The 25259-nt window shown below is 49.3% G+C and overlaps 1 protein-coding gene across 7 annotated transcripts in view; it reads right to left on the reverse strand.

Annotated features, from left to right (window-relative positions):
- Positions 1–9252: 9252 nt before the first annotated feature.
- Positions 9253–25259, reverse strand: part of SPOP (speckle type BTB/POZ protein) — a 77190-nt gene continuing 61183 nt past the window's right edge. For all 7 annotated transcript variants that reach the window (XM_002719303.6, XM_089318139.1, XM_051824879.3 and 4 more), the window contains 5 exons: positions 18914–19091; positions 15773–15828; positions 15152–15274; positions 11706–11848; positions 9253–10524 (listed from right to left, as the gene is read on the reverse strand). In XM_002719303.6, the coding sequence (XP_002719349.1) occupies positions 10380–10524; positions 11706–11848; positions 15152–15274; positions 15773–15828; positions 18914–19091 (645 nt within the window). In that variant the 3' untranslated portion in view covers positions 9253–10379. The remainder of the gene's footprint in view (positions 10525–11705; positions 11849–15151; positions 15275–15772; positions 15829–18913; positions 19092–25259) is intronic.

Genomic DNA, 25259 nt, shown 5'->3' on the forward strand with positions numbered 1-25259 from the left:
CTGTTCCTTCCACGCTCTGAGAAGGGCCAAGTGCATGGGCTACACACACGCACACGCACACACACACACACACGTGCGGCCTGGTGGTGAGATCTTATTGGTTCACAGATGAACTCTGAACTCATCTGTTGTTGTGGGGGTGGGGAGGGGACACAGCTCTTTGGTCATGAGAATGGTGCTGTGGGGGGGGGGGGTACCCCAGGGGGCAGTGGATGGGAACACAGGAAGTGGAAGGGGCATGGATGCCCCACTTAGCAGGCTCGGCAGCTCCCGGGCCTGCGCGAGGAGGGGCCGCTGCCATCTGCCACATCTCAGCGGAGATGAGAACTGGAGGGCTTGTTGGAGGCGGGGCTGTTTTTTTTTTTTTTTTCAATGCGGCAGGATCAGGCTCAAGATGTCACTCTGGTAAGCGGGACTGGAGTTAGGGAGAGCAATGTCCAGAAAAACAGGGGAGAAATACCTGGAAGCTTCCATGCTCCAGAAGGAGGGAAGAACAGGAGGCAAAGAGAAGAGAGGAAATGATGGGCAGGGCGCGTCCGTCTTGGCCCGGCGCCCCTGGAGGCAGCAACAGTCCAAAACAGCGGGCTCCCGGTCCCAGGCACGGCCTCTCTCCAGCCCGGCTTGGACACCAGCGGCCACAGTGCGCCTGCCCCGCCTCTCCCTTCTTCCCCTCCGGCACACCCAGCACCCCACCTTGGGCAATCACAGTGAGGATCACAAATGAGGGACCAAAGAGCGATGCGCAGGTGACCCGGAGACTCACGCCCACTGACGCTTTCCCGGGGCCCCTGTGGCCTCTCCCTCCGCAGCGGGGCCACTCAGGCGGCTCCTTCCTGCCCGGTGAGCCTCACAGCCCGCCATGTGCCATTTCAGATTTATGCCAGTCCAGGAACCTCTCTCCCTCCCTCTCTTCCTTTCTTTCCTTTCCGATTCATTTTATTTATTTGAAAGAGTTTCAGAGGGAGGGAGGGAGGGAGAGAGAGAGGGAGAGAGAGAATCCTCCATCCCCTGGTTCACTCTGCAAATGGTTACAACCGCTGGGGATGGGCCAGGCCAAAGCCAGGAACCCAACGCCGTGTGGGTCTCCCATGAAGGTGCAGGGGCCCCAGTGCTTGAGCCATCTTCTGATGCTTTCCCAGGCACGTTAGCAGGGAGCTGCATCGGGGGTGGAGCAGCCAGGACCTGAACCTGCCTCTCACATGGGATGCCAGCCTAGCAGGTGGTGGCTTAACCTGCTGTACCACCACACTGGCCCCAGTCCAGGAAATTCTAAAAGGAAGTGACTCAAGGGGTCACGTGTGGCCAAAGGGCAGAAATAACAATAGCATTAGTAACAGCTCACCTTTCCACAGTCCCATTCAATGCCAGGAACTGAGTTAAGGATGTGACCCTTTTTCATTAACTCCCTGTGAGAACTCTGAATTAGACCCATTTTACAGCTGAGAAAACTAAGGCTTAGAAGGTGAGTGCTTTGACCAAGAGATGAACCAGGCTCCTGGAGGACAGATGCTGGACTCTCCAAACACCGGCCCTGGCGCCTCTGAGGGCCCCGGCGCTCTTAGCAACGTCACAACAGCGGGTGCAGGGCGTGCCCCCAGCCCCAGCCTTGCCCTGAACTCCCAGCCCCTCACCTGTTTTCTACACGTACTCAACCCTGACAAACACCAAGCTCCCAGATCACGCCTTCCGGCCATTGCACAAGCCCACTGAGCCAGGAGCTGGCGCCCCGCAGCCCCGCCCCTCTGAGCATGCGCAGAGCCTCTGCGTCCACTCCCACGGAACTCGGGCGCCTCTCGGGTGGGCTTCTTCCCGTGGGCTCCCAGCATGCCCCGGCTCCTCCATCCTGGAGGAAAACCCAAACATCCTCTCCCCGACTTGCGCCTCGTGTCCCTGTCCTAGCTCTGCCCTTGCATCTGCAGCCATACGTCCAAGACCGGCCCCTTCTCCGCCCACCTCGCATTCACCTCTCACCCAGGCCGGTCCTTTCCTGGACCTGGCTAGGCACCGTGGCTTCCACGTTGCCAATTCCAACGAGTACCTTTGAAAACTCCTTCTCTTGACCATGTTTGGAACTTGTGATAATTGTTTGCCCTGGTTCTGTTTTCTTCCTATTGATCGCCGGCCATTTCTCCTCCTCTGTGGCAGATCTCCCTTTTCTGGCCTTTCAATTTGGAAGTTCCGTAAGGCTCCGAGCTGGGTTGCCCTCTCTCTGCCGACCCGGCCCCCTGTGCAGCTCTCAAGTGCACCTGCTCCTCTCTGGCGTGGCCACCTCCCCACTCCCAGTCCCACTCTTCCCCCCAGCTGCAGCTCTGTGCTCTGACCAGAGAGCTTAGCACGGTGTGCATACCGCCCAAAACCCCTCCGTGGCTTCCCCACAGCTCTAGGACAGTCCCTGAAGTCTAAACGTGACCCGAGAAGGCGCTGCACACCTGACTCCTAACTTGCTCCCACCTCCCACACTGGCGCCGGCTCAGGGAAGCCTGTCCAGACCCCCACCCTGGCAACAGGCTGTGGCGGTGCTGTGACTGTCGGGGTGTCCACCGTGACTTGACAGCAGGTCCTTGTGGGATGACCAAGAACACGCGATCCCCACTGGACCAAGCTCCAATGAGGGCAAGGAGGGTCCGTTTCACTCACAGGTTCCATCCCTAGAACTAGCACGGTCATTGGCACATTGTGTATTAAATACATATTAGCAAAGAAAACAGAGAGGGCTATAACAACTTTTAAAAAAAAAATTTATTTGGAAGGCAGAGTTACAGAGGCAGAGGCAAAGAGAGAGGTCTTCCTCCTGATGGGTCACTCCCCAGATGGCTGCAACAGCCAGAGCTGTGCCGATCTGAAGCCAGAAGCTTCTTCCGGGTCTCCCACGCAGGTGCAGGGGCCCAAGGCCTTGGGCCATCTTCTACTGCTTTCCCAGGCCATAGCAGAGAGCTGAATGGATCGGAAGTAGAGAAACCAGGACTCAAACTGGTGCCCATCTGGGGTGCTGGCACTGCAGGTGGCTACACCACAGTGCCGGCCCTGCTTGCCCTTTTAAGAATGAGAATGGCTCACTAGGCTAATCCTCCACCTTGCGGCGCCGGCACACCGGGTTCTAGTCCCGGTCAGGGTGCCGGATTCTGTCCCGGTTGCCCCTCTTCCAGGCCAGCTCTCTGCTGTGGCCCAGGAGTGCAGTGGAGGATGGCCCAGGTGCTTGGGCCCTGCACCCCATGGGAGACCAGGATAAGTACCTGGCTCCTGCCTTCGGATCAGCGTGGTGCGCCAGCCGCAGTGTGCTGGCCGCGGCAGCCATTGGAGGGTGAACCAACGGCAAAGGAAGACCTTTCTCTCTCTCTCTGTCTCTCTCACTGTCCACTCTGCCTGTCAAAATAAATAAATAAATAAATAAATAAATAAATAAATAAAATAAAAAGTAAAAAAAAAAAAAAAAGAATGCGATTTAGGGCCGGAGCTGTGGCGCAGCGGGTAAAGCCACCACCTGCAATGCCAGAATCCCATATGGGCGCCGGTTTGAGACCAGGCCGCTTCACTTCTGATCGAGCATCTCTGCTATGGCCTGTGAAAGCAGTGGAAGATGGCCCAAGTCCTTGGGCCCCTGCACCCACATGGAAGACTCGGAAGAAGTTCCTGGCTCCTGGTTTCGGGGCGGCCCAGCTCCGGCCATTGCAGCCATTTGGGGAGTGAACCAGCTGATGGAAGATCTCTGTCTCTCTCTCTCTCTCTGCCTCTCTGTAACTCTTTCAAAGAAATAAATAAATCTTAAAAAAAAAATGTCTGAGCCAAAGTGAAGATTTTTTTCCTCAGAACGATAGTGAGGCCCCACTTTCATGGTCTGTATTCGTACTAAAGTGGAGATTCTTCAGCTTTTGGTGGGAGTAAGATGCCCCAGGATCACCACGGGCCTACAGACCACACTGAAACACCCTTTTCTTCTTTAAAGAACCCTTTTTTCAGAGATATTGGGGGTAGGAAGGGTGCACTATGGAACCACAACCCTGGGAATGACTGAAGATTACGTTGGATCAGTTAGAAGTGTTGACACTATTTTTTCATTAGTGTTTTTTTAATACTGGGAAGAGATAGAAATAAAAAATGTGTTAATAGACCCAGAGAGATTAAAATGTGTAAAATGACTATTGGTTCATGCATCAATGTCAATGTAGCAGTAGATTTCTAGAAAAGCAGTATTTCATTTTGCCATGAAACTACATGAGTGCACCTTGAAGTGTTATGGGATCACAGGACATGGATGAGCACGCAGGTGTCGGAGGTCACGTTTGGAACCACACCACGGGTGCTGGAGCTGGTTCACAATGGCTCTCTAGAACCAACTGCCAAACTGGCAGGGACGGTGAGAGCGGACTTCAAACCATTACTAAAATTACATTAATGTGAAATGAGTGAAGATGCTGAGTACTCTCTCTCTCTGCCTTGCATTTTACTGTTGTCCGTTTCATGTCTGTTGCGCGTGCGTGGTTAATGCTAGGGAAGGTGTGCAGTGCACCTCTCCCAGCCTCAGCAGTGTCACCTTGAGGGTCTGAGACGCGCCATGGTGGGCGTATTTCCACCACGCAAACCGGCACTGGCAGTCAGGGCTCACTGTGTGGGGACTGAATGCTGTCCTGTTAGCAGCACACCCTGGAACAGGAAAACATTTTAAGGTGTGAAGCAAACTTCTACTTGGAAGGTGGACAGGTTGAGGAAGTACAGAAACACGATTTTAGAGAATCATTCTCAAAATTGCATCAGGGTTGAAGGTAACTGCTTTCTCAATTTAGGGTTATTAATTACTCGACAAATAATTTTCAGTACAAGTGTCAGTTGCTAAAGTGTCCATATTTATGCAACCTGTGCACCATTGCTTCCAGGGACCCAAACGTGTTGACTAGACTGACGTGAGTTCTTAAAAGTGAGTGGCACCTCCCTCGCTCCCTTAGAAGTTTCTAGAAAGAGCGGCTTACGGTCCACCTGTTTCACTTACCTTCTCATCAGTCTGGGGCTCTGTCTGCACCACGTGACCGAAACTGCTCGGAGGTGATCGCTGACCTCCTTACTGCTGACTGGGCCCAGCTTCTTTGCTAGTCCTCCCTTCCACGGCCCCTCTGGCTTACTCTGCTTCTGTCTCCTCCCTGAGACCGAGTCAGCAGAGTGGAAACCCTACCCTCCTCGTTAGGCCTCACTAGTACAACGTCTGGGGCCTCCCCCTGGTGCGCAGCAATGGCTGGAGTTTAATCTCTGTGACCTCGAGCGTGTCACTCAGACACGAGAAGGTGACCCCGGTGGGGCCCCTTCTTCCTCCTTGTTTGTGAAGGGCTCACCCTGGAGGCTCGTGAGAGTACCAAAGCTCTCGCTCCCGCCGAGCGTCAGGAGTTCCGTGTCCACGGCACTGCCCAGCGAGCGCTGGGATGCTCACCTTCTCCTTAGCCCTAAAGCGTCTCCTTTGCCTTCTGCTGTTCCTTGGCTCAGAGCCAGGCTGAGTGACCTTGAGGAAGTCACACCGTCATCTTCCCAACTGCAATGGATGGGAGCTGCAGAAGACAAGCTGGCAAGCGCTCAGACGTCCTGGGAGAGCTGTCAGCTGCGGGTACGGGTGCCACATTCCCATACTTGAGCTGTGCATATTTTATCTTGGTAGTGTTTTCCCCCTGGAGTTGATTCCCTTCAACTCCTTCATCATTTCTGTTGATTGTATTGAATTCCCTCAAGTCTAAAATTCTTTTCCTAGAGCTGCAGAAATCAGAATCAAACAGAGTTCCAGATGCCACTTTCTACTCCAGCATTACGGGATTTATGGAGGGGGAATGATCATCCTGCTAATGGCTTAGAGGCATAAAGATCCCATCAGTCAAACACATCCCAGCTTCTGCCCTCGACTGCAGGTCAAAGCTTCTGGTTCTCCCAGCTCATTATCCCCAATACTGATCGTCCTACATTTGCTTTCGTGCTCACTGTCTCCATGAGGAACCCACCTACGGGTCAAAGGCCCCGCTGTGGCACGGTCACCTGTGAAACGAGATGGGGGAAGCACCATCCACCTCGCACATCACGGTCAGGAGCAGCGGCCCAGCGACACTCACCTGAATGTTCGATTAGTCAGCAGGCCACTAGAAATGATTCTCAGTGCAAAGGCATGAGACAGCGGAAACACACAGGGCCCAGGCTGATTACAAAGATAATTAGTTGTGGAAAATAAGGTTGGGTTCTAGCCAAGAGCTGGTCTTTGACAACGATAAACCAAAGGAGCCAATTCAGTCAGGTTGGGGGAATTTGGTTGGTCTTTTACAGGAGCCAGTACAAAGCAAGAGTCAGTTTCAAAGTGCAGCTCAACCCGTTTGCTATTCTACTCATAAGCACACACGCTGCCTTGCATCTGCAAACATTCATCCAATATGGAGGTTCCATGACAGGGTGGCTTTTTTTTTTTTTTTTTTTTTAGATTCATTTATTTATTCAAAAGTCAGAGTGAGAGCAAATCTTCCATCCATTGGTTCACTCCCCAGTGGCCGCCAACAGCTGGGGCCGGGGCTGGGGTAGGTCGAAGCCAGCAGGAAGCTGGATCAGAAGTGGAGCAGCTGGGACATGAATCAGTGCCCATATGGGACACCAACATCGCAGGTGGTGGTGGCTTTACCGGCTACACCATAATGCCACTCCCCACCATAGGTTTATTTTATTTAAGATTTACTTATTTGAAAGAGTTACGAAGAGAGAGAGAGAAAGAGAGTCAGTCTTCCATCCAATTGTTCACTCCCCAGTTGGCCACAACGACCGCAGCTAAACCCATCCAAAGCCAGGATCCAGGAGCTTCCTCCTGGTCTCCTACATGGGTGCAGGGACCCAAGGATTTGGGCCATCTTCCTCTGCTTTCCCAGACCATAGCAGAGAGCTGGATCAGAAGTTGAGCAGTTGGGTCTCGAACCGGTGCCCATATGGAATGCCAGCACTTCAGGCCAGGGCATTAACCCACTGCACCACAGTGCCATCCCCCCAACCATAGGATTAAACCAGATCTTAAAACCCACACCTAGAATGGTCGTCCAGCCAGAGAAAGGATCTCTCTGTAACCCCAAAAGCCAGTAGCCTTAGCTGTGAAACGGAAAAGAGGCATTTAGCTACTTAGAATCATTGGGACCCATAAATGTATCTGAGCTGCCTAATAACAGAACAGAGGTTTGATGTCCACATAGCTGGGAACTTTCTTCCGTGGCTGGCCAGATTTGCAGGGGGGCTGACGATATGGCAGGAAGGGAGGTGAGCATAGTGCCAGGCTCCACTTGGACCTGAAACTGCGAACTCCAAAGGTTCTGTGGACAACTTGTCTGAATATTGTTTTGATAAATAAGCCATATCCTTGTGGAATTGAAACCTCCAACTGTTCTACTGGCACGGACATCTCCGCAGTGACAGCACATGCCCCAGATTGTGGAGTTAACTTGAATTAAATTTCAGATGTAGGGGAGCTAAGGGAAGGGGTGGTGGCAGTGGGAGGTTTATGAACAGTATGCTGGGGCTCTGATGTTGTCATAACCAGATGGCTTCAACTGTATCATTTAGAACAAAAACAAACACATCCAGAAAGAAGACAATGACAGGAGAAGCACTGAGCAGCTTCGCCTGCACCTGAAACTCACAGTCAAGTCCATACTGGAAACTCCACAAATACTGACAATCCCAAAAGAGACCTTCATCCTGCCAGAATCTGGGTGCCAGGACTGCTACCCCACTGAGGGACAGCTCCCCACCCCCACCCCAGTGCACCTGCCCCCAGTCCAGAGCTGTGAATGCAAAGGAGAGCAACTTCAAGCCTGGTTTGTCCTCTGGGAGCCTCTGAGGAGCAGGCTACCAGAGCTTGGTCTTTGCTGTCCCCTCAGAAAGGGGCCTTGGTCCAGCTCATTATGGAACCTTCAGGATGCTACCTTGGAGAAGCTGGCGCTCGACAGCTGGGTGACCTCAGACCCGTCCCTGCTCATCTACGAAGTGCAAACACGCTGCCCGCTGGCCTAGTCAACTCAGCCAGCTGCTGGGAAGCCCCAGCGAGATGCTGTGGATGAAGGGCAGCTGCAGAACAGAGGTAGATGCTCATCTGAGAGACAGTACCTGCAGAGGAGCCTTTGTGTCTGCCCAGGGCCCTGGATCTGTGTGCTGATCTGCAAAGCCAGGGTCAAGCACACGGAGTGGCTCTGTGGAGGAGGGCAGTGGTTTCTTTTTATTTTTATTTTTTGACAGGCAGAGTGGACAGTGAGAGACAGAGAGAAAGGTCTTCCTTTTGTCGCTGGTTCACCCTCCAATGGCCGCCGTGGCCGGCGCACCATGCTGATCCGAAGCCAGAAGCCAGGTGCTTCTGGTCTCCTATGGGATGCAGGGCCCAAGTACCTGGGCCATCCTCCACTGCACTCCCGGGCCACAGCAGAGAGCTGGCCTGGAAGAGGGGCAACCGGGACAGAATCCGGTGCCCCGACCGGGACTAGAACCCGGTGTGCCGGTGCCGCAAGGCTGAGGATTAGCCTAGTGAGCTGCGGTGCCGGTCGGAGGGCAGTGGTTTCTAACAAACAAATCCTGCCTCTCATGACCTGGATAGTAGATCACCACCATCTTTTCTAGGGGAGGTGAGACAAGTCAAGTTGGAAAATCTACAAAGGTCAAAGGGCATCGAAAGGAAATGGAAGGTAGAGTGGGTGGAGGTTCCACGTAAGGTCACATGATGCACACTTTGGACAAATGCCCAGTGTGTTTCCCAGTGTATCCCAGGGTCCTGCCTGCCTAACGCTGCTGTGTAAACGGCAGCCGGGGCGACCCTGAGCACTCCTGGGAGCTCACTGGGGGTTCAGACGTTAACTTTTCTGACAACACCAAGTCAGCTACAGGACCCGTCGGAGACAAGGACTGCCCTGGACTCACTCTCCACGTCCGCGTTCCCCAGGCCGTTGTATAGGTAGCTAGCAGAAGGGAAGACTGCGCATTAGCCTCTCAAATGCACGGGGTGCAGAAAAGCCCACCACAGTTACTGCCGATTCCTCCCAGGAGGTGCACCGTCAGACACTCAAGGAGGACGGGAGACTGGCAGATGCTGACAGCTCATGCAGGAAACTTGACATTGTGCGCCTCGACACGTCCCTGCTGCTTATTAGACTTTTCAAATGTGATCCCTGCGAGCTGAAGGATCAGACCGGGCCCCAGTCCCTTCACCAAGGAACCCAGACTCACGACACAAGGCAGGTGAGTCAAACAAAAGACCAAGACACCACACGGTACAAAATAGTAATTATTTATATTTTCAAAAAGAAAAAATTAACATTTGGAAGTTTCCCCCTGTAGGAAGAGGGCTAATCAGAAGGGAACGGGATGGCTCCTATGCAGGCGGCGAGTCAGGTACATGGCTGAGCAATCAGGGCTGGGAGTCTTCCACACAGCATTAATGGTAAAATTTCCTTTTCTCTTCTTTTTGTTCTGTTTTTGCCTTCTGTGTTTTCTGGGTTTTAATTTTTTTAAATTTTTTTTTTTTAGAAAAAAGAAGGGGGGAGGGAAGAGAAATAAAATCAGAGAAAAATGCCAAAAAACATTTTCCACAATATCTAAAAACAGAGAACCGTGGTTCTTGTCAAGACAGTATGAATTCTGGATGAATTATTTTTCCAGTTTTCAACACCGATGAAGATTTTTGCAAAAGCCACCACATCAGGACACTCATCTTCCGGGTCAGAAAACCTCCTCCTCCTCCTCCTCTCGCCTTCACATGTCATTTCTCGTCAAAGGACAAAAGCCCGTGTTCTGTTCTTGCAAACACTAAGTGCTAACACAGGAGCGCTCTTCTGGTACTTGCACAGCGGTGAGTTTTCACAAACATCCAAGTTTGAGCACAGTTAGTTGGAAGGACTAAAATTTGCTTCCCTCAACATAAATACTACTGGAATCCACAAACTGGTTTCTGAAAAATTCTGCAAAAATCCTTTCTTCTTTCCTTTTCCCTTCTCTTAAAAACTCAACGTCCGTGTTTTTTTCGTTTTGCTCCAGGCACCTGACGATTCTGCTCTGCTCGCTCAGATGCAGGCAGGTTTCTCCCAAGTACCACCGCTGGGATGTCCTCGGGGCCAGCGCCCAGCCTGGATCCCCACAGTGTCCAACTTGGCCGGGCCAAAGGGAACACAGTGACGCAGCAACAGGGTTTTCGTTAGGTTGAACAGCCCCGCGTCGCGGGCCCTTCCCTCCCCCCGGTTCCCCAAGTTAGTTAGTGCTGTTGCAAAGTCTGCGGCCGCGATGCGGTCTTCCCCCCACAACAGAGTACAAGCTCCACAGATTGCGCTGTCTACCTGGTGGTCAGTGGCAGCAACAGGGCTGCTGCTTCTGGAAATAAACGGAGTCTCACAACCAGCAGGCTCTTAGGACTGCTTCAGGCGTTTGCGTGGGGGTCCCAGGAAGGGGCACTGCGCTGAGGCCAGGGAGCGGTACGCCTCAGCCACCAAATGGGGATGTGACACCACCATGGACTTCCACCCAGAGGTCTCCAAGACGTCGGAAGCATGACTAGGGAAAGAGAGAGAGAGAGGTTACGGGAGGGAGCGGGCAGAGGACACACCTGACAGCTTCGACAGCCGCGGCAGCCGCCTCCCCAGCGCCCGGTGCAATGCTGTCCATGTCAGGAGCACCCAGGCCCCAGCATCTCGGCGGCAGCTTGCTTGTTGGACAACATGCACGCCAGGGGCCAGGACTTCCAGCCACCACACTCTCCCACACAGAAAGTGCACCGCTCCTCGGGCTCCTGCCAGCACCGTCGGTGCTCTTTACTTGCCCTGGTGGCACTAACAGAGACAGGGCTGGGGCTCCCTCTGGGGAAAGCTCTGTACTTCCGCCTCGCATTGCCTTTGGGTCGTCTTGTAACCACGGGGCAGCTCATAGCCTGGGACCTACTTGGTCATCTAAAGAAGGGGATAAAAACCAGGCTGCATGCCAAGGTTGAGATGCTACCTACCGAGCACCAAGCAAGGGTCCAGCACAGTGAGCACTCAACAGGACATTAACTGGCCTCCTCCCTCCCTCCTCTGCTTTGAAACAACCTCACAGCCAGACCTAGAGGTCTGCTGAACCTAGGGACACTCCTGCCTTTGGGTATGTCCTCTGCTGAGTGTCGTCTCCGCATCTACCTCCAGCCTGTCTTATCCCAGAACTGCTGCGGGCAGGGCTTTATAGAGCCTGCTTCTTTTCCTTGGGGCACAACAGGCCCACCGAGATGTGGGTGCTACGTCACAGCTCATCTTGGCCCCTTCAAATGATTTTGGAAGTAACATGGCCAGTCGTGGATCACTTGGGAGGAAGAGACCCAGCGGGACGCACACCTCTTTTTCCGATAGCCCCTTGCTACTGATTACTCCTTCTCTCCCCACTGCCCAGCACTGCCCAGGAGATACCTTGAATTAACTCGTGAAGAACAGACTCCCATTTCCCCAGACTTCTGTTAAGCTGCCGGGGCACACAGCCTTCTCAGCCAGTGTTCTGATCCATCCTGACCACTCACCCACAGGATCTGATGCATAAAAGCATAACCATTTTCCATGCTGCCAAGCTGAAGGGAAAGACGACAACTCTATACTTACTACTGGAAGGTTAATGAGGCTACTCGCCAGTTTTACTCACTAATTCAAAGTCTTGCTCATTTCCTTGGCTATCCCAATTATTATGAAAGAAGGACTTTGAAGACGCCAACTCACTAGTTGATGAAATCCACTGCCTGAGTCTTCAGCTGGTCTGCGCTGTGCAGGTCAGCCAGGATGAGAATTTCTGCGGCGTTCTCCACCGAGAGGTTGCTGCAGAGGGCATCCTCACACATGACCTTCAAACGCTCCAGGGCGTACTGTAAAACACAAGCACGCTGTCTTCAGAGCAGCAGCAGCTCCGGGGTGACCGCTGCGGGAGCTGCTGGCCTTGGCAGTGCCAGCGCGTGCATCAGCTCCCAGAACAGCACCGCCCAGGCCAAGGAGAGCCACCGCCCAGGTACACAGCACAGCCACGCCTGGAAGGTGCAGTGTGCAAGCTGGCAACGCAGACGGCTGGAACGGCTTGCCATTCCGGGTCTAATGTCTACCTTTTAGAAACACAGCAATTACACAGTAGACCCCTAGCCTAAAGCTGACTCCAGCTCCCGATCTGGAAGTCTTTCTGAAGCCCATCATGCCTATCTTACAACGAGACATCTGCCTCAAGCCTTTGCGGATGTTACATTTACCATTTCTGCAAGCCCTTCACTTGGAGCCAGCCGGGGGTGAGGCCCCGTCCTGTCTACTCGGGCACTGTCACCAGCCTGGCAGGCCACCAGATGAGAAGCAGCATCTCTGCCACCAGCTCTCCTGAATGAGGGACAACCAAAGGCCTCCTTTCCAAGAGAAAGGGATACATGGAGTCTTATCTGATTGGGGTTGAGGTTAAGATTCTCAAGGTAAAAGGACAGAGCAGCAGAGACCCCGGATCCAGCTTCAGTTTAAAAACTTCTATTTTCCAAGTAAAGGGCGTAAGTGCTCTGGAAATGGAAGGCCTAGGTTAACGCTGGGTGCATCGGACCCAGCTGATGGGTTCTGAAGCAACTCTACTACTAGCTCTCTAACACGAGATTAGGAACTCACTCAGGAACTTCAGGGGTAAGAAAAAATGGGAAAAAAGAGGCACAAAATGCCATTGGTCAGTTCCCAGGAGAAGGGTCTGCACTGAGGCAGTCCAGTCACCTTCCAGGCCCCATTCTCGAGGGCCCAGAACTCAGTGACACGACGGCCCTCCAGGCTCAATCACAGCAATCAAACCAAGACAAGTTCATTGTTACGAATGCCGGGTGAGGAGGCCTGTCTGCTGGCTCTGCGATCTCCTGCAGCAGAGAAGAGTTTTATTGGTTTTGGTGCTGCTTTAATTTTTTATATTTGAGTAACTGGAAAACAGTTTCCACGGACAACAGGGATGACAGTGGACGAGCAAATCCGAGGTTGCGTTTCTGCTGCAGGAGGCAGGACGAGGCTGTGCACACGGTGCTGTCCAGGGCCACACAGGCTGCTCCCCTGTCTTCCCTAACACAATCTTCCAAAAGGGGTTTCCTGTGACTAGCTCTGATCCCCACCACATAATTAGACAAAAGTAGCCATTCTTGTCCCTTGAGAGACAAAGTTTTTGTCTTAATTATACTTCTGAAAAACCTGCCTAATGGCAGTACTTACCCGAGAGATTGAAATTGTCTCTCCCAGGCCTGGTCGCCATGTTTTGTTTTGTTTTTGGTCTAATTACATATGTCCCCAGGGGACTGGAAAAAGCTCAGAAGAAGCTGTTTCCGTCTCTTGGGTAAATTCTAGATGTTTAGATCCTTTCATGAAAGATTTCTTACTCTGTTTTCCGAAAACTCCCAAGAAGGTACAAAGGTAAAAATGTTTTCAAACAGGCTCTGGGCATCTGAACGGAATTTGAAAGCACAGCCTTTAGTTACTTCTCATTCAGAAGTTAAAGCACTGCTCTGATACACTCGCTGTATCATCTAGGAAAGTTACCACACAACACTCAAAGCCCCATCCGCAGATGGCAATGCAGGTTAGTCCCGTGCCTGTCCACTTACGGAGGTTGGCAGCGGGATCTCTGGCTCAGGACAGAGGTTTACCCTGGGCTATGACGATGGACAGCTCTGAGCCTTAGCTTTTCTGCCCAGAAGTGGGCCTTGCGCTTCCCCTCATCCTTATGGAAGCTAGCGATGAGGGACAGACCCCTGGGTGGTTAAGGGACTGCTTCCTGGACAATGAGGCGGCAGGCCGGGCACCATCACTCCGCCTTCCAAGCAGCAGGCAGGGGGCTGGATCTTCGGTTTCCCAGAGCTCGCATGAATGTTTTCTTACTGTCCGCGTTGAAAACCAGTTTCCCCAGCTTAGAACTGAGGAACAGGGCAGAGGTTGGAACTTTTGCGTTGCTTAGCTGTACTCCTCCTCCTCCTCCTCCAGTCTTGAAAGGTGGCCGAGGATGTTCCGGTTGTTATTCCCATCTGCACGCCCTACCCTCTACAAACACTCCATAAAGCTGATCAATAAAGATTAAAGCTCCGCTGTAAACACAGCCATTTCCCTCTGTCCTCAGGTGCAAAGGGAGGTGGAACATGACTACCGCCAGGAGCCATCCCTGGGGAGGCTCTGCTGCCTGTGGGCCGGAGGCCACTCTCTCCGCTAATGGGTGTGATGGGCGGGTGTCAGGGCCTGTAGCCGGGGCACTTCCAGTAGCAGGCGGGGCTTACCATCCTCGTGTTCCCTGGGGGCAGGGCCAACCCTTTCACCCACCCACAGGTGGGGTTTCCACAGAAGCAGGCCACAGAGCCTCTGATGGAGCCGGGCAAGGAAAGTTGGGCTCCCCACGTGTGTTTTGCAGACTAATGCTCCTTCCAGGTTGTTCCTGGGAAAAGAGCTCCAGGTTAACTATGCCACCATCACGTGCCCCTCTAGGGCAGGGCCTGGCCTGAGAAGTCCTGCAGCAAAAGCGCAAGCATCCTAACCCCACCCCACCCTATTACCTGACCACATTTCCCTCCATTTTGAGAATCACCAACTGGTCAGTCGTTGTAGGTGATCACCGTGTTTCCTTGATTCAAAATCCACATTTATATTTTCACATTTTTTAAATCGAAATGTAGCTTATAAAAAGTAACCATTTACTGTAGTATCTTTCCTTCCCTCTCAAAGGGAGAGGAATTGTCTTACATTTCCACAGTGTATTTCTGTAGCTACTTAGGTAAAAGAGAATGCTAACACAAGGGAAAAAATTCTTCTCTTAGTGACAAAGTTTAAAGAAGTTCATGAACTCAAAAGCATCTTGCAAATTATGAAGCACAATCCAACTGTTCCTATTGTCTCAATATCTACTATTACGGTGGCTAAATTTGAGATGGGGGAAGAAAAGAAAACATCAAACGTACTCCACTTTTCCATACTCAGGGTGACCATATAGTTACTATTCACAAGAGGATTCTTTGAGAATAAAATGGGTGCTATTAATAATCGTGCTGTAACCTCACATGTAAACCAGGGCTGGCTGAGTCTGCAAAGGAAAGATGCTCACTTCACCCCAACGCAACAGATGCCTGCTCATCAAACTCAAGGGGTCACGGTAACTCCTGGCCCTGAGAAGATTTTTCTAGTCGTCTCACCTTGTCAGCAGCTGCCAGCAAATCATCAGCCATTTTGTCAAGGTTTGGTGCTTTCCCCGTGTAAATGAAGCACATCATCTCTTTAAAAACTTCAGGCTCCACATCATTGATTTCAACTCGATTCTAAGCCAGAAAAACTGAAAATGAGAAACACTCCAAAAGAACCAAGTTCCTAAACCTTTGTTCTGATTCTCAGCTCTGGGGAGGAGACAGGCCTATCTAAAACCTCTCACGAACAGGACATCTCCCTTTGCCCCCTCTGACTGTTAACAACCCTGTCTTCCAGTGCATGCGCCTTCTCTGTTTCCTCAATTACACCAGCCGAACAACTCTATCTGCGTTTTCACCTTTGCCTGGATTTTCAGAGTAGAAACACGAACCAATCCCCTCACCCAAAACCGCCTGGATGCTCTGCCCCAGGCGGGAGCAAGTGTGCACCCCTAGGACGCTTCCATGCCATCTCTCTCTGCTCTCAGGAATGGTCTGTTCACAAAATCGTGCTCCATTGTTAACACACAGTAAAGAAAAAATAATTAGGAAAATAAATTTGCTGCCAAGCTAGAAATCATCCGAATCTAGCCACTTGGCTAAAGAAGGGCGCGTCTCTACTCAGTCACATACCTTTTTGCTCTCCTCCATTTCATGCTCAAACATGGCACTAAAAACCGGTGAACGAGCTACAAAGCGAAAGGGAAACCAACAGGTAAGGCCATCACAGTGCATTCTCTGGGACCCTCCCAGCTCAGAAGGAAAGATCATTTGCTGGCCTGTCCCAGCTCTGTGGGAAAGGGTCCAGGCCTCAAATTACAGAATTATAGAATTCCTTTCTTCACATATTATTCCAATGAGTAAATAATTATAACACATAAAGAAAAGAAGAAATCACTACTTTCAAAATAATTTCTTAGCTTTATTCTAACCATTCATATTTTAAGGGAATCACTCAAGTTATCCACGTTGGATGATGGTGCTTTAGGGCCTGTGTAGACCCGAGGGTTCAAACATGAGGGCCTTCGTGGCTAAGCAGGCTATTCTAATGTCCGGGTTGCCTGGAACACTCACACCTTCCCCTTCTCCAGGGACCACACAGCAGGAAGGGTGAGAACTGGGCTGGAAGGCACCTGTTCACCACAGAAGGGAATACTCATTTATGGTGGGCAGTCCTTTCTTCCAAGCTGGGTGAACCCAGGCAGCATCAGCCCAAAGAGGGAAAGAGTCTTGCATATTACAGTGGCTGGTAGCCCCTTCAAAGTTCAACTCCATCTTATAAAATCATTTCCCTTGTATTCCTTGTCTCTCATTAGGGAGAATTTATACCTAGTTTTTCTCCTTAGAGATGGGGATAGTGAAAAAAAAAAAAAGCCAAGAAATAGTGCTCTAACTCATACCCACTCTAGGCTAACAACCAACCTGGAAAAATAAGTGAACTTGATTCCAACCATGAAAAATAATAAAATGGCAAGAACTCAGAGTTTTGCATGCTGTTGAATGAATCAGGGTTTGGTCAAAGCTATGACACTGAACACTACCGAGGAGTGGAGGAACAGACGGACCACGTACAGGAGCTCGGAACTAACAGGGAACTGGAACTTCTGGCCTACAGTTTATGTTAGGAAGAACTCGTTTTAAAGCTCAGAACCTTGATATTTTAATCTATACCAAATATCAAATCTCACTGTTCTGGGGCTGGCATTGTGATGCTGAGGGTAAAGCCGCTGCCTGTGACACTGCATCTCACATGGGCGCTGGTTGGAGTCCTGGTTGTTCCACTTCTGATCCTGCTCCCAGCTAATGGCCTGGGAAAGCAGTGGAGGATGGCCCAAGTGTTTGAGTCCCTAACACCCACATAGGAGACCCAGATGAAGCTCCTGGCTTCAGCCTGGCCCAGCCTTGGCCATTGCAGCCATCTGAGGAGTGAACCAGCAGATGAAGATCTCTCTCTAACTCTGCCTTTCAGGTAAATAAATCTATTAAAAAAAAAAAAAAAAGGAGTTAAGAGACACTGAGGTTCTCTGGTTCTCTGTATTAAAAAAAAAATCTCATTCTTCTCTCAGAAGAGCTATAGCCTATAAGGAACTAAATAAATCTACTACAGAAGTTGAATACTAAAGGACTGGTGCTTTCCATTAGCAAGGAAGGCTCTGCAGCAGCAGCCATGTCTTAGAGAAGATAGCCGCTGATGCCCAGGGAGAACAAGCAGAGCGAACACAGACCCGAGGCAGTGCAGTAGGGCTCAGCAGGGCATGAAGGGTCGAGTGAAGAAGAGGGAGGGAGGCTACGCATGCGAAGCAGCCAGAAGACCAGGAGGAAACCAAGAGAGGAGTCCAACAACATCTGAGTGACAGACTCCCTCCAACCTAGGAGGAACTAGCAGGTCGTGTAACTCTGGAAAACTGCTTCCGCAGCATGGAAGTGAGCTAAGGATAAGTGGGTGGAAAGAATTAAGAGTGAATGTGCTAACCGGAGAAACTTACCTCTGAGGGGAGAGGGAGAGGGAGAGGTGGGGAAGAGAGGAAGAGAGGGAGGGAGGAAGGGGGGAGAGAGAATTGACTGAGCCTGTTTGCAGGCTGAGGGGGGATAGGCAGCAAGAGAGGTGACGAAGACAGCAGAGAGCGAAAGTGTGATGGGTAGAGCAGTCTAAGCAGGCAGGATGGGATGTGAAACAGCAGAAGCAGAGAAACAGTCTGCTTTGTACACAAGGAAGAACAGTGAGAGTGCGGGGAGGAGAAAGGCAAGAGTTGAGGGTGTTCCTATAAAAGGGCTTTGATTTTCTTTTGGAAGAAGTAGGTGAGTTCTCTTGTAGGAACTAGGGGAAGTTAAAAGAGAGTAATGAAATTCTGAACTACCTATTGTTCAGATAAAGAAGGGGAGCTGACTCTTAGTCATAGAAGGATATACTGGCAGCACTGAGGGTCTCACTCAGTATAGAGACCCTCACAGTTAATGACATTTTCAGCGCTGCACAGCATACCTAGCTGAGAGGGGGAACACCAAGATGGTTAGACAGAGGCAGACTGAGGCTCTGCGAGGTGTGCACTCTAGAATGATGGACCTGAAGTTCTTATTGAGAAGTGTGCTGCTTTAGGGGCTAGCGCTGTGGTATAGGAGGTTAGGCCTCCCACTGTGGTGCAAGCACCCCATATGTGTGCTGGTTCGAGTCCCAGCTGCTCCACTTCTGATCCAGCTCCCTGTTAGTGTGCCTGGGAAAGAAGCAGAGGATGGTCCAAGCCCTTGGGACCCTGCACCCACATGGGGGACCCGGAAGAAGCTCCAGGCTCCTGGCTTTGAACCCACCCAGCTCTGGCCATTGTGGCCATTTGGGAAGTGAACCAGTGGATGGAAGATCTCTCAGTCTTTGTCCTCTGTCTCTCTCTGTAACTCTGCCTTTCGAATAAAATAAACAAATCTTAAAAAAAAAAAAAAAAAAAAAAAAGAAGTGTGCTGCCTGAGAGTTCATGCAGCCCCCCAGAGCTGACACTGCTCTTAGCCAGTGCACAAGGCATTCAGCACCTCCTTAGTGCTTCCATCACCCAGTTCTTGAAAATGGTGGTCTCAGGCCTCTACAAAGAGGAAAATGCCATTTTTATGGAGAGCAGACTCTTGGAATACTGGAACTAAAATTACCACAACATAAAAATGTATTTACTTATGGTCTTTGTTGCAGCTGAGTTAAAAAAATCAAAATTGTTCAACAGTAATTAGGCAGTCACTGTTTTTCCTGTATCACCAAAACTATGAAGCACCCTATGGACAAATACCAACCTGCTAAGATAGCTTTGTGAGCCTGGAATTCCTGGCCAGCAACACACAAGCAGCAGTCGGTGAACCGCGAATTCTCCCACAGTCCTCCTAACTCATCTGCCAACCGGCACTCGGGAACCTTTACCATATTCATGGTATTCTGGCCGGAAATGTTGACAGAATCCTGTACCACACTCACCTGTGAAAGACAAACCAAAGCTGTTGTCACTAGGGCTGTCTTCCCAGCAGGTGGAGACATGACCTTTAACCCCACTGTTATAGAACAGTTAGACACCACCGCCAGTCACCGGGCAGCCTCTTGAAACTACCTGTACAGATCAAGGCTTCCTCCTCAGATCCAGTTAATCTCCTAGCGCAGTCGCACTTACTCTAGGGGGCGAGAGCCCCACAAGCTTCTTTTCCACTTTCTAATAAAAACTCAGCCTCTCCTGTACCACAAACCTGTGGAAAAGGTGTTAGGGGGGCAGGGGGACTGACAGAAACAACTGCTAAACCTAAGAATCTGTATTATAGTGTGCCTTAAGCAAAAAGTTAAATGCAAAGAACTCCTAGAGATACTACCATTTAAATTAAACTCTCTAGAGAAAGGAAGCTAATCACTGAAGTCTAAACCACTTTCCTTATGTATAGTTAGGTCTGGAACACACAGATCAAGGGCAGCTTCCATGGTGCACTGCCACAACTGGCAGTTCGGGGTGAGCACTGTGGTACAGCAGGTTTAGCTGCCGCTTGCAATATCCGTATCCCATCTCACAGATCAAGTCCTGCTTCGGCCTTTGATCCAGCTTCCTAATGTGCTGGGAGGCAGCAGATGATGGCCCGAGTACCTGGGTTCTTAGAGCCCATTCGGAAGACACAGATGGGAATTCCCAGCTCCTGATTTCAGTCTGGCCCAGCCTCGGCTGTTGAACCCTCCCTCCTTCCTCCCTCTCTGCCTTTCCTTCTCTGTTACTCTACCTGTCATATAAGTAAGTCGTAAAAAAACAAACAAACAAACAAACAAACAAAAAAAAACCTGGTACTTCTTCAAAAATGTCAGTTTAATGAACAGGCTTCCGACCCTCTACCAGTAAGTACTGGGCTTGGATGAGTTTTCTGGGAGTAACAATGGAATGGGTAAGCACTCACACCCTGTGTTGTTAGTGACAGTGACATACAAGATGGCTGTTTGCAGCTGCATGTGCACTCACAGCTTTGGGACAGAGTGATGACTGCAAGTTTACAGAGAGCTCCAACTTCCCACTATGGCTTCAGCGGCAGCATGCTTTAACCTGTTGAATTAACTGCTGACCCTCGACAGAAATCAAGCTAACTCCTAGACAGGTCAGTGAAACTCAGCTTAATCTGTTGGGGCACCAAATAGTAACACAACATAACATAACATATTATACATAACATTATAAAATAAATGTCAGCTGCCGAACTGAAGCTAAGACCCTGCGGTCAGTCATCCACCTAACAAATGCTTCCATCTCCACCCTGTGTCACAGTAAGTTACAAGAGTGATGATCAAGGCAGAGTCACCAACCTGGACAATCAGCTCCCAACTCTTGCTAAGCGCTGAGAACCTGATGAGCAAGGCGGCTTAGAAGCCTCCTTAGTGACCCAGACTTCCTTTAACCTTCAAGATGCAAGTCATGCCTTCAATGTCACATAAACCCAGAGGCAAAGTAATGCCACATCCAGGTGCCCTGCAATCTCTGTGCATGAGTGAGAGATCTACCATCATGTCAAGAAATTTATTCATTTGTTTAAAACCAGCTGTTACGTTCTTGTGCAATAAAGCAGCCAAGTTAATCAATTATGAATGTGCTTACCATTAGGCATGCATTTATCAGGGCCAGACTGTAATATTATTTTAATAGCCCAGTACCCAGCACAAACTACCCCATAGAGATTTCTCTCCTGTCCGCCGTAAGATCTTCAATTTGGTTCAGTCACTTTCTCATATTAACACCCTCACTTCTTTGATAAGAATATCACCAAAAGTGGGTGGAAGTAGCCTGGGCACTTATAGCTCTAAAATACTGATTTAAAAGAAATAAAAAAGATCAATTAAATCCAACTTCCTCACAGGGAAAGGCAGAAATCTCCTGGGATGGCCAATGAAGGGAATGGAAAATGCTTTTGGCACTGGGCTCCTAGCTTGAATTAAACCAGGTTGACAGGAGCCCAAAGTCATTAGCACTTGATGGCAATTTAGTAGCCTGAGTAAAATGAATTGGCAAGAGCTACACTGAATTTCACATCAACTGTGGTTATCAGTGGACCTGTGGTGGTTGGATCACGCTTGGTAATGAGTGGGGCCCAAAGACTGGGCCGCCTCTCACTGGAGCAATTCTCCTCTCTGGACGCAGATAGGAACACAGCAGGAAGGAGAATGTACCTTTCTCGTCTGAGCCAGTCTTGTTCTGTAGATATACAGATGCTTGCAGTCTCCAGAGCACTGAGTGTCTGGCACCTCGTACCAACATTAAATATGCTTAATTAAAAATAAATTTTAAATGGCATTCACAAATGAGTCTTCAGAGCCCAAACTTTTAACTTAGAAAGGGATTGTTTTCCTCTGTAAATGATGATGCTAAAATGAGACCATTTTGAGGAAAACTAAAGGTTTTTTTTAAATGCCTATAAAGTTGACTATGGAGACTCATTGAGAATTGCAGCTGTGAAGTTGACGTGACTGTGACATTTATGTCGTCTTAAATATGACTGCATGAAAATGTCTCAGGAACATTGTAAGATCCCCTAAACTTCAAGTTGTAAAAGGGTTTCACTTTTAAAATCAGCTCCTTTTATTCAATGAGAAAATTTCTTGAAAAACTAAAGACTGTGCCAATTCTTGTACAATTCCATCTACACATAAAGTCGAAATAAAACCCACAGAAATATATTTTTAAACTCCATATAATTAAAATAATCAAGGAAAAAAACGCAGACCCTGCATACAAATGATCCCAACAGCAGCAGCATTACTCGTAGTAGCAGAGGACGGACAGCAGCCTGCACGTCTGTCAACAAGAGGGAACACACTGCACCTGCCGGAGCAGACAAAAACGCTGGCCCACAGGTACAGCCACGATGGAGACTTCAGAAACCCAGTGTAAAAAGCCAAGCCCTAGAGTACTACACAGAGTCTGACACCGTTTTATAAAGCTCCCAAAAGAGGAAACCTACATAATACATTATTCAGGCAGATAAATAATAAACCAGAAAATGGCAACATAAAATGCAAAGCAGCTCTTTGTCATCCTGTGAGTGGGGAGCCCAGGCCCTGGGATGGGGAGAAGCAGACACAGGTTAGTGCCAAGTTACTGGTGACATTCTGAGGCTGGGTGCTAGGTCCATCATCATCATGCCTGAGGAAGTATGACACAACACATTAGTTAAATCATCAGTTCTGAGGGTCAAGAACAATCAAATATTTTCCATGCAATGTCAACTAATATATCCCAATAACTCACTTATTAAAAAGGGAAAAATTAATAGATCCACTTATTTAAGATTTGGCAAAAATACATGTTCCTAGGCTATGAAAGGATATTCTATATTTGAAAAGGAAAGGGATGCTTTAAAAGAGTTAGCCAGCTTCTGGGTATTTCATATTCCAACTTTAACTGCAACATCACAGAGAGGCACTGGAATCTTCCACCTGTCACAGGCATACACGGTCAAAGTAGAACACACACACCTTTGTCACCAACAGTTACTTGTTTTCAATATAAAAAATCAGAGAGAAGGCCAACAGAAGCTGCAACATTTCATGAAGATTTTCTGTGGCCCAAATTATTACATAGAAAATTAAAAGTGTAATTTAAACATGCTTTCATGTCTCATTCATTACCAAAATAAATACTTTCTTCTTAAAAAACCTTGGGCAAGCCTGCGATTCCTTGGGTGGATGGCATTCAGCTCCACTGAGTGCAGTGCAGCAGAGCAGAGATGGGAACGGAGCGCTGACATGGCCCTGACACTAATTTGCTGCACAATGTTAGGAAAAATTACCTGACCTCCCAAGGCAGTGCTTCTCTCCCCGTAACAAGAAATGAAGAAAACCATGGACTGTGAGAAGGGACAATCCAGGAAATGCTCTGGAAACCCTTCCAAAGAGGTTAACTAAGCAGCATCAGCTTGGAAGAACTGCCACGTTTCTTAGTAGTCAGACAGAAACACTGAGAATTCCAAGTGAACCTAGTGTGGCACATTATAAACAACCTCACCCGGCATCTTCAGAGCTTGTGATCTGAATTCATTGAAACATTCACTGACGGTAATGCCACTGAAATAAAGGCCAAACAGACAAATGTGTGCAGCTCACTCCTGCACCCTAGGATGCCCTCCTGTGGCCTCTGGGCACCCAGATCCTTAAACAACTGTAATCACGGTGTCAAGACAGGACAGAAGAGCCCTGCCAAAGGCTGAGAGAGAAACAGAGCACAGTGGGCTACACAGTCTCAATTCCTATGTGGACACCAACTTCATCAAAGCCTTTAAGTAATAAGAAAATACTAACTAAACCAACAATAAATAAAACACAAATATGAACTAAACTGGTTTATAAACATTCCATTTCTATAAAGGAAACAACAGGTCAAGGGCATAGAACCTGCACCAAAAGCAATGTAGCTATGGAAAGTGCTAAGAACTTGGATGAGCTGCAGACATTTTTAAAACCCACACATCCAGTACACACCCCCACGCAACCGTCTTGCAATGCTGAATGCTACTAAGTCCACAGAGAGTGCTGGAACAGAAACAAGTCTCTCTAGGCACAAGCCCAAGTATGAGAAGCAACACTCAGCACCTGTGGCCAACACAGAAGTGTGAGAGGAACAGATGGCACACCTGGTTCGATGGTGAGAAACCGATGGCATCAGCAGAACCCAGCAGACGTTTCCCTGTTCAACATCTCCTCGTTCCCAAAGTGTCATCTCACTTCCCTTCTAAGTCAGTAAGGCAAATCTAAACTTAACCACAGGATTTCTCCTTAGAGAATTTCATATGGGAAAGTGAGGGGAGAGAGGGAGCTGGAACCCAGCCTCGACTAAACCATAGGATAAGAGATTGCCAAGCAAGGGCAGGTCAACCAGTTTCCATATCAGGAACAGCAATGCAGGGCTGGCGTAGCTGGGATGGACTGGGGGCGGGGAAGCATATAAGAAAAGGCTGCACTCACTCTGGACTTCTACATGTTGCAGTAAAGGTTATGGCACTGCTTAAAACAGCAGATGCAGTATTTAGAAGAGATTTTCTTCTGAGAACAGTTTGAAGACTAGCTTTCATTTCCAACAGATTAGAATTTTTCACTACTTTTAAGTTCCTCTTGGTATACTAGTCTCCAAAATAGGTGAAGATTAAAACTGCTTCTCTGTTTATATAATAACTAACTTCACACAAAACCACCTAATCATTCTCATTTCTTCACTCAGGCATCTGATTATCATCTATGACTAGTGGGACTTATATGGAATTCAGATTTCAAGATCAGACATAAAACAACTGCCACATTTTATGTATTTACATAGATGCTATCTAGTATTTTTTTACTTTGCAATTAAAATGGAACGAGAACAGCTATTATGCAAACCGTATTTTATGCATTCAGTGTGGTCTTTTAATAAGCCATGCCTCCAAAGCTTTCTAATCATTAGCAACTCTTCTGTTGAAATACAGAAGCCCGCTACCGCAGGCTGGGCCTCTTCTGCAGAAGGGCCAGATTCTCAGGGGACACCTGTCCCTGCTCCACAGGGTGAGAGGCCTCTGGCCCCGCTAGTAACTCCTGAGCCCAGGCCTGCAGTGCTTGCCTGAACCTCCTCCATGAGCAGGGATTCTCATCAAGTGGTGCTGTCCGGCGATGGACAGGCATGCCACGCCCCAGCTGACCGCAGGTCACAGTCTTCTCTCACACTGTGTGTTTGGGAGTGTTTATAAATGTATGATCCCAGCACGAAATCACTAGCTTGTATTCACTCACAAAACCACTTTTTACTTCCAGGCTTCTCCTGTAAACCTGGAAAGGCTCTGCTGGGGTTGGTTAGAGGACTCTTCTCGCTGACCATGAGGGAGAGAGCTTCACATGGCCTTTGCCCTGAAGAAAAGTGTTCTCACCTTCCAACTGCACAATTTCTCCAGCAAGACAAACCAGCTCCAGGACTGAGGCCAGTGGCCCACAGTCAGACACACGTGGACTCAACATTCAACGAGGGATTAGCAAGTTTGAGGAAAGGTAACACATTTCACCATTTTCTTCATCCTGAATTGACAGTCCTATCAAATACCATGTGAAAAAACCCACCATGAATCCTGACCCAAGCAACTCAAAACTGACACATACCAAGATGGCATT

The sequence above is a fragment of the Oryctolagus cuniculus genome, chromosome 17 (genome assembly GCF_051225735.1).
Source record: "Oryctolagus cuniculus isolate XC-2025 breed Fujian yellow rabbit chromosome 17, ASM5122573v1, whole genome shotgun sequence".
Classification (NCBI taxonomy): domain Eukaryota; kingdom Metazoa; phylum Chordata; class Mammalia; order Lagomorpha; family Leporidae; genus Oryctolagus; species Oryctolagus cuniculus.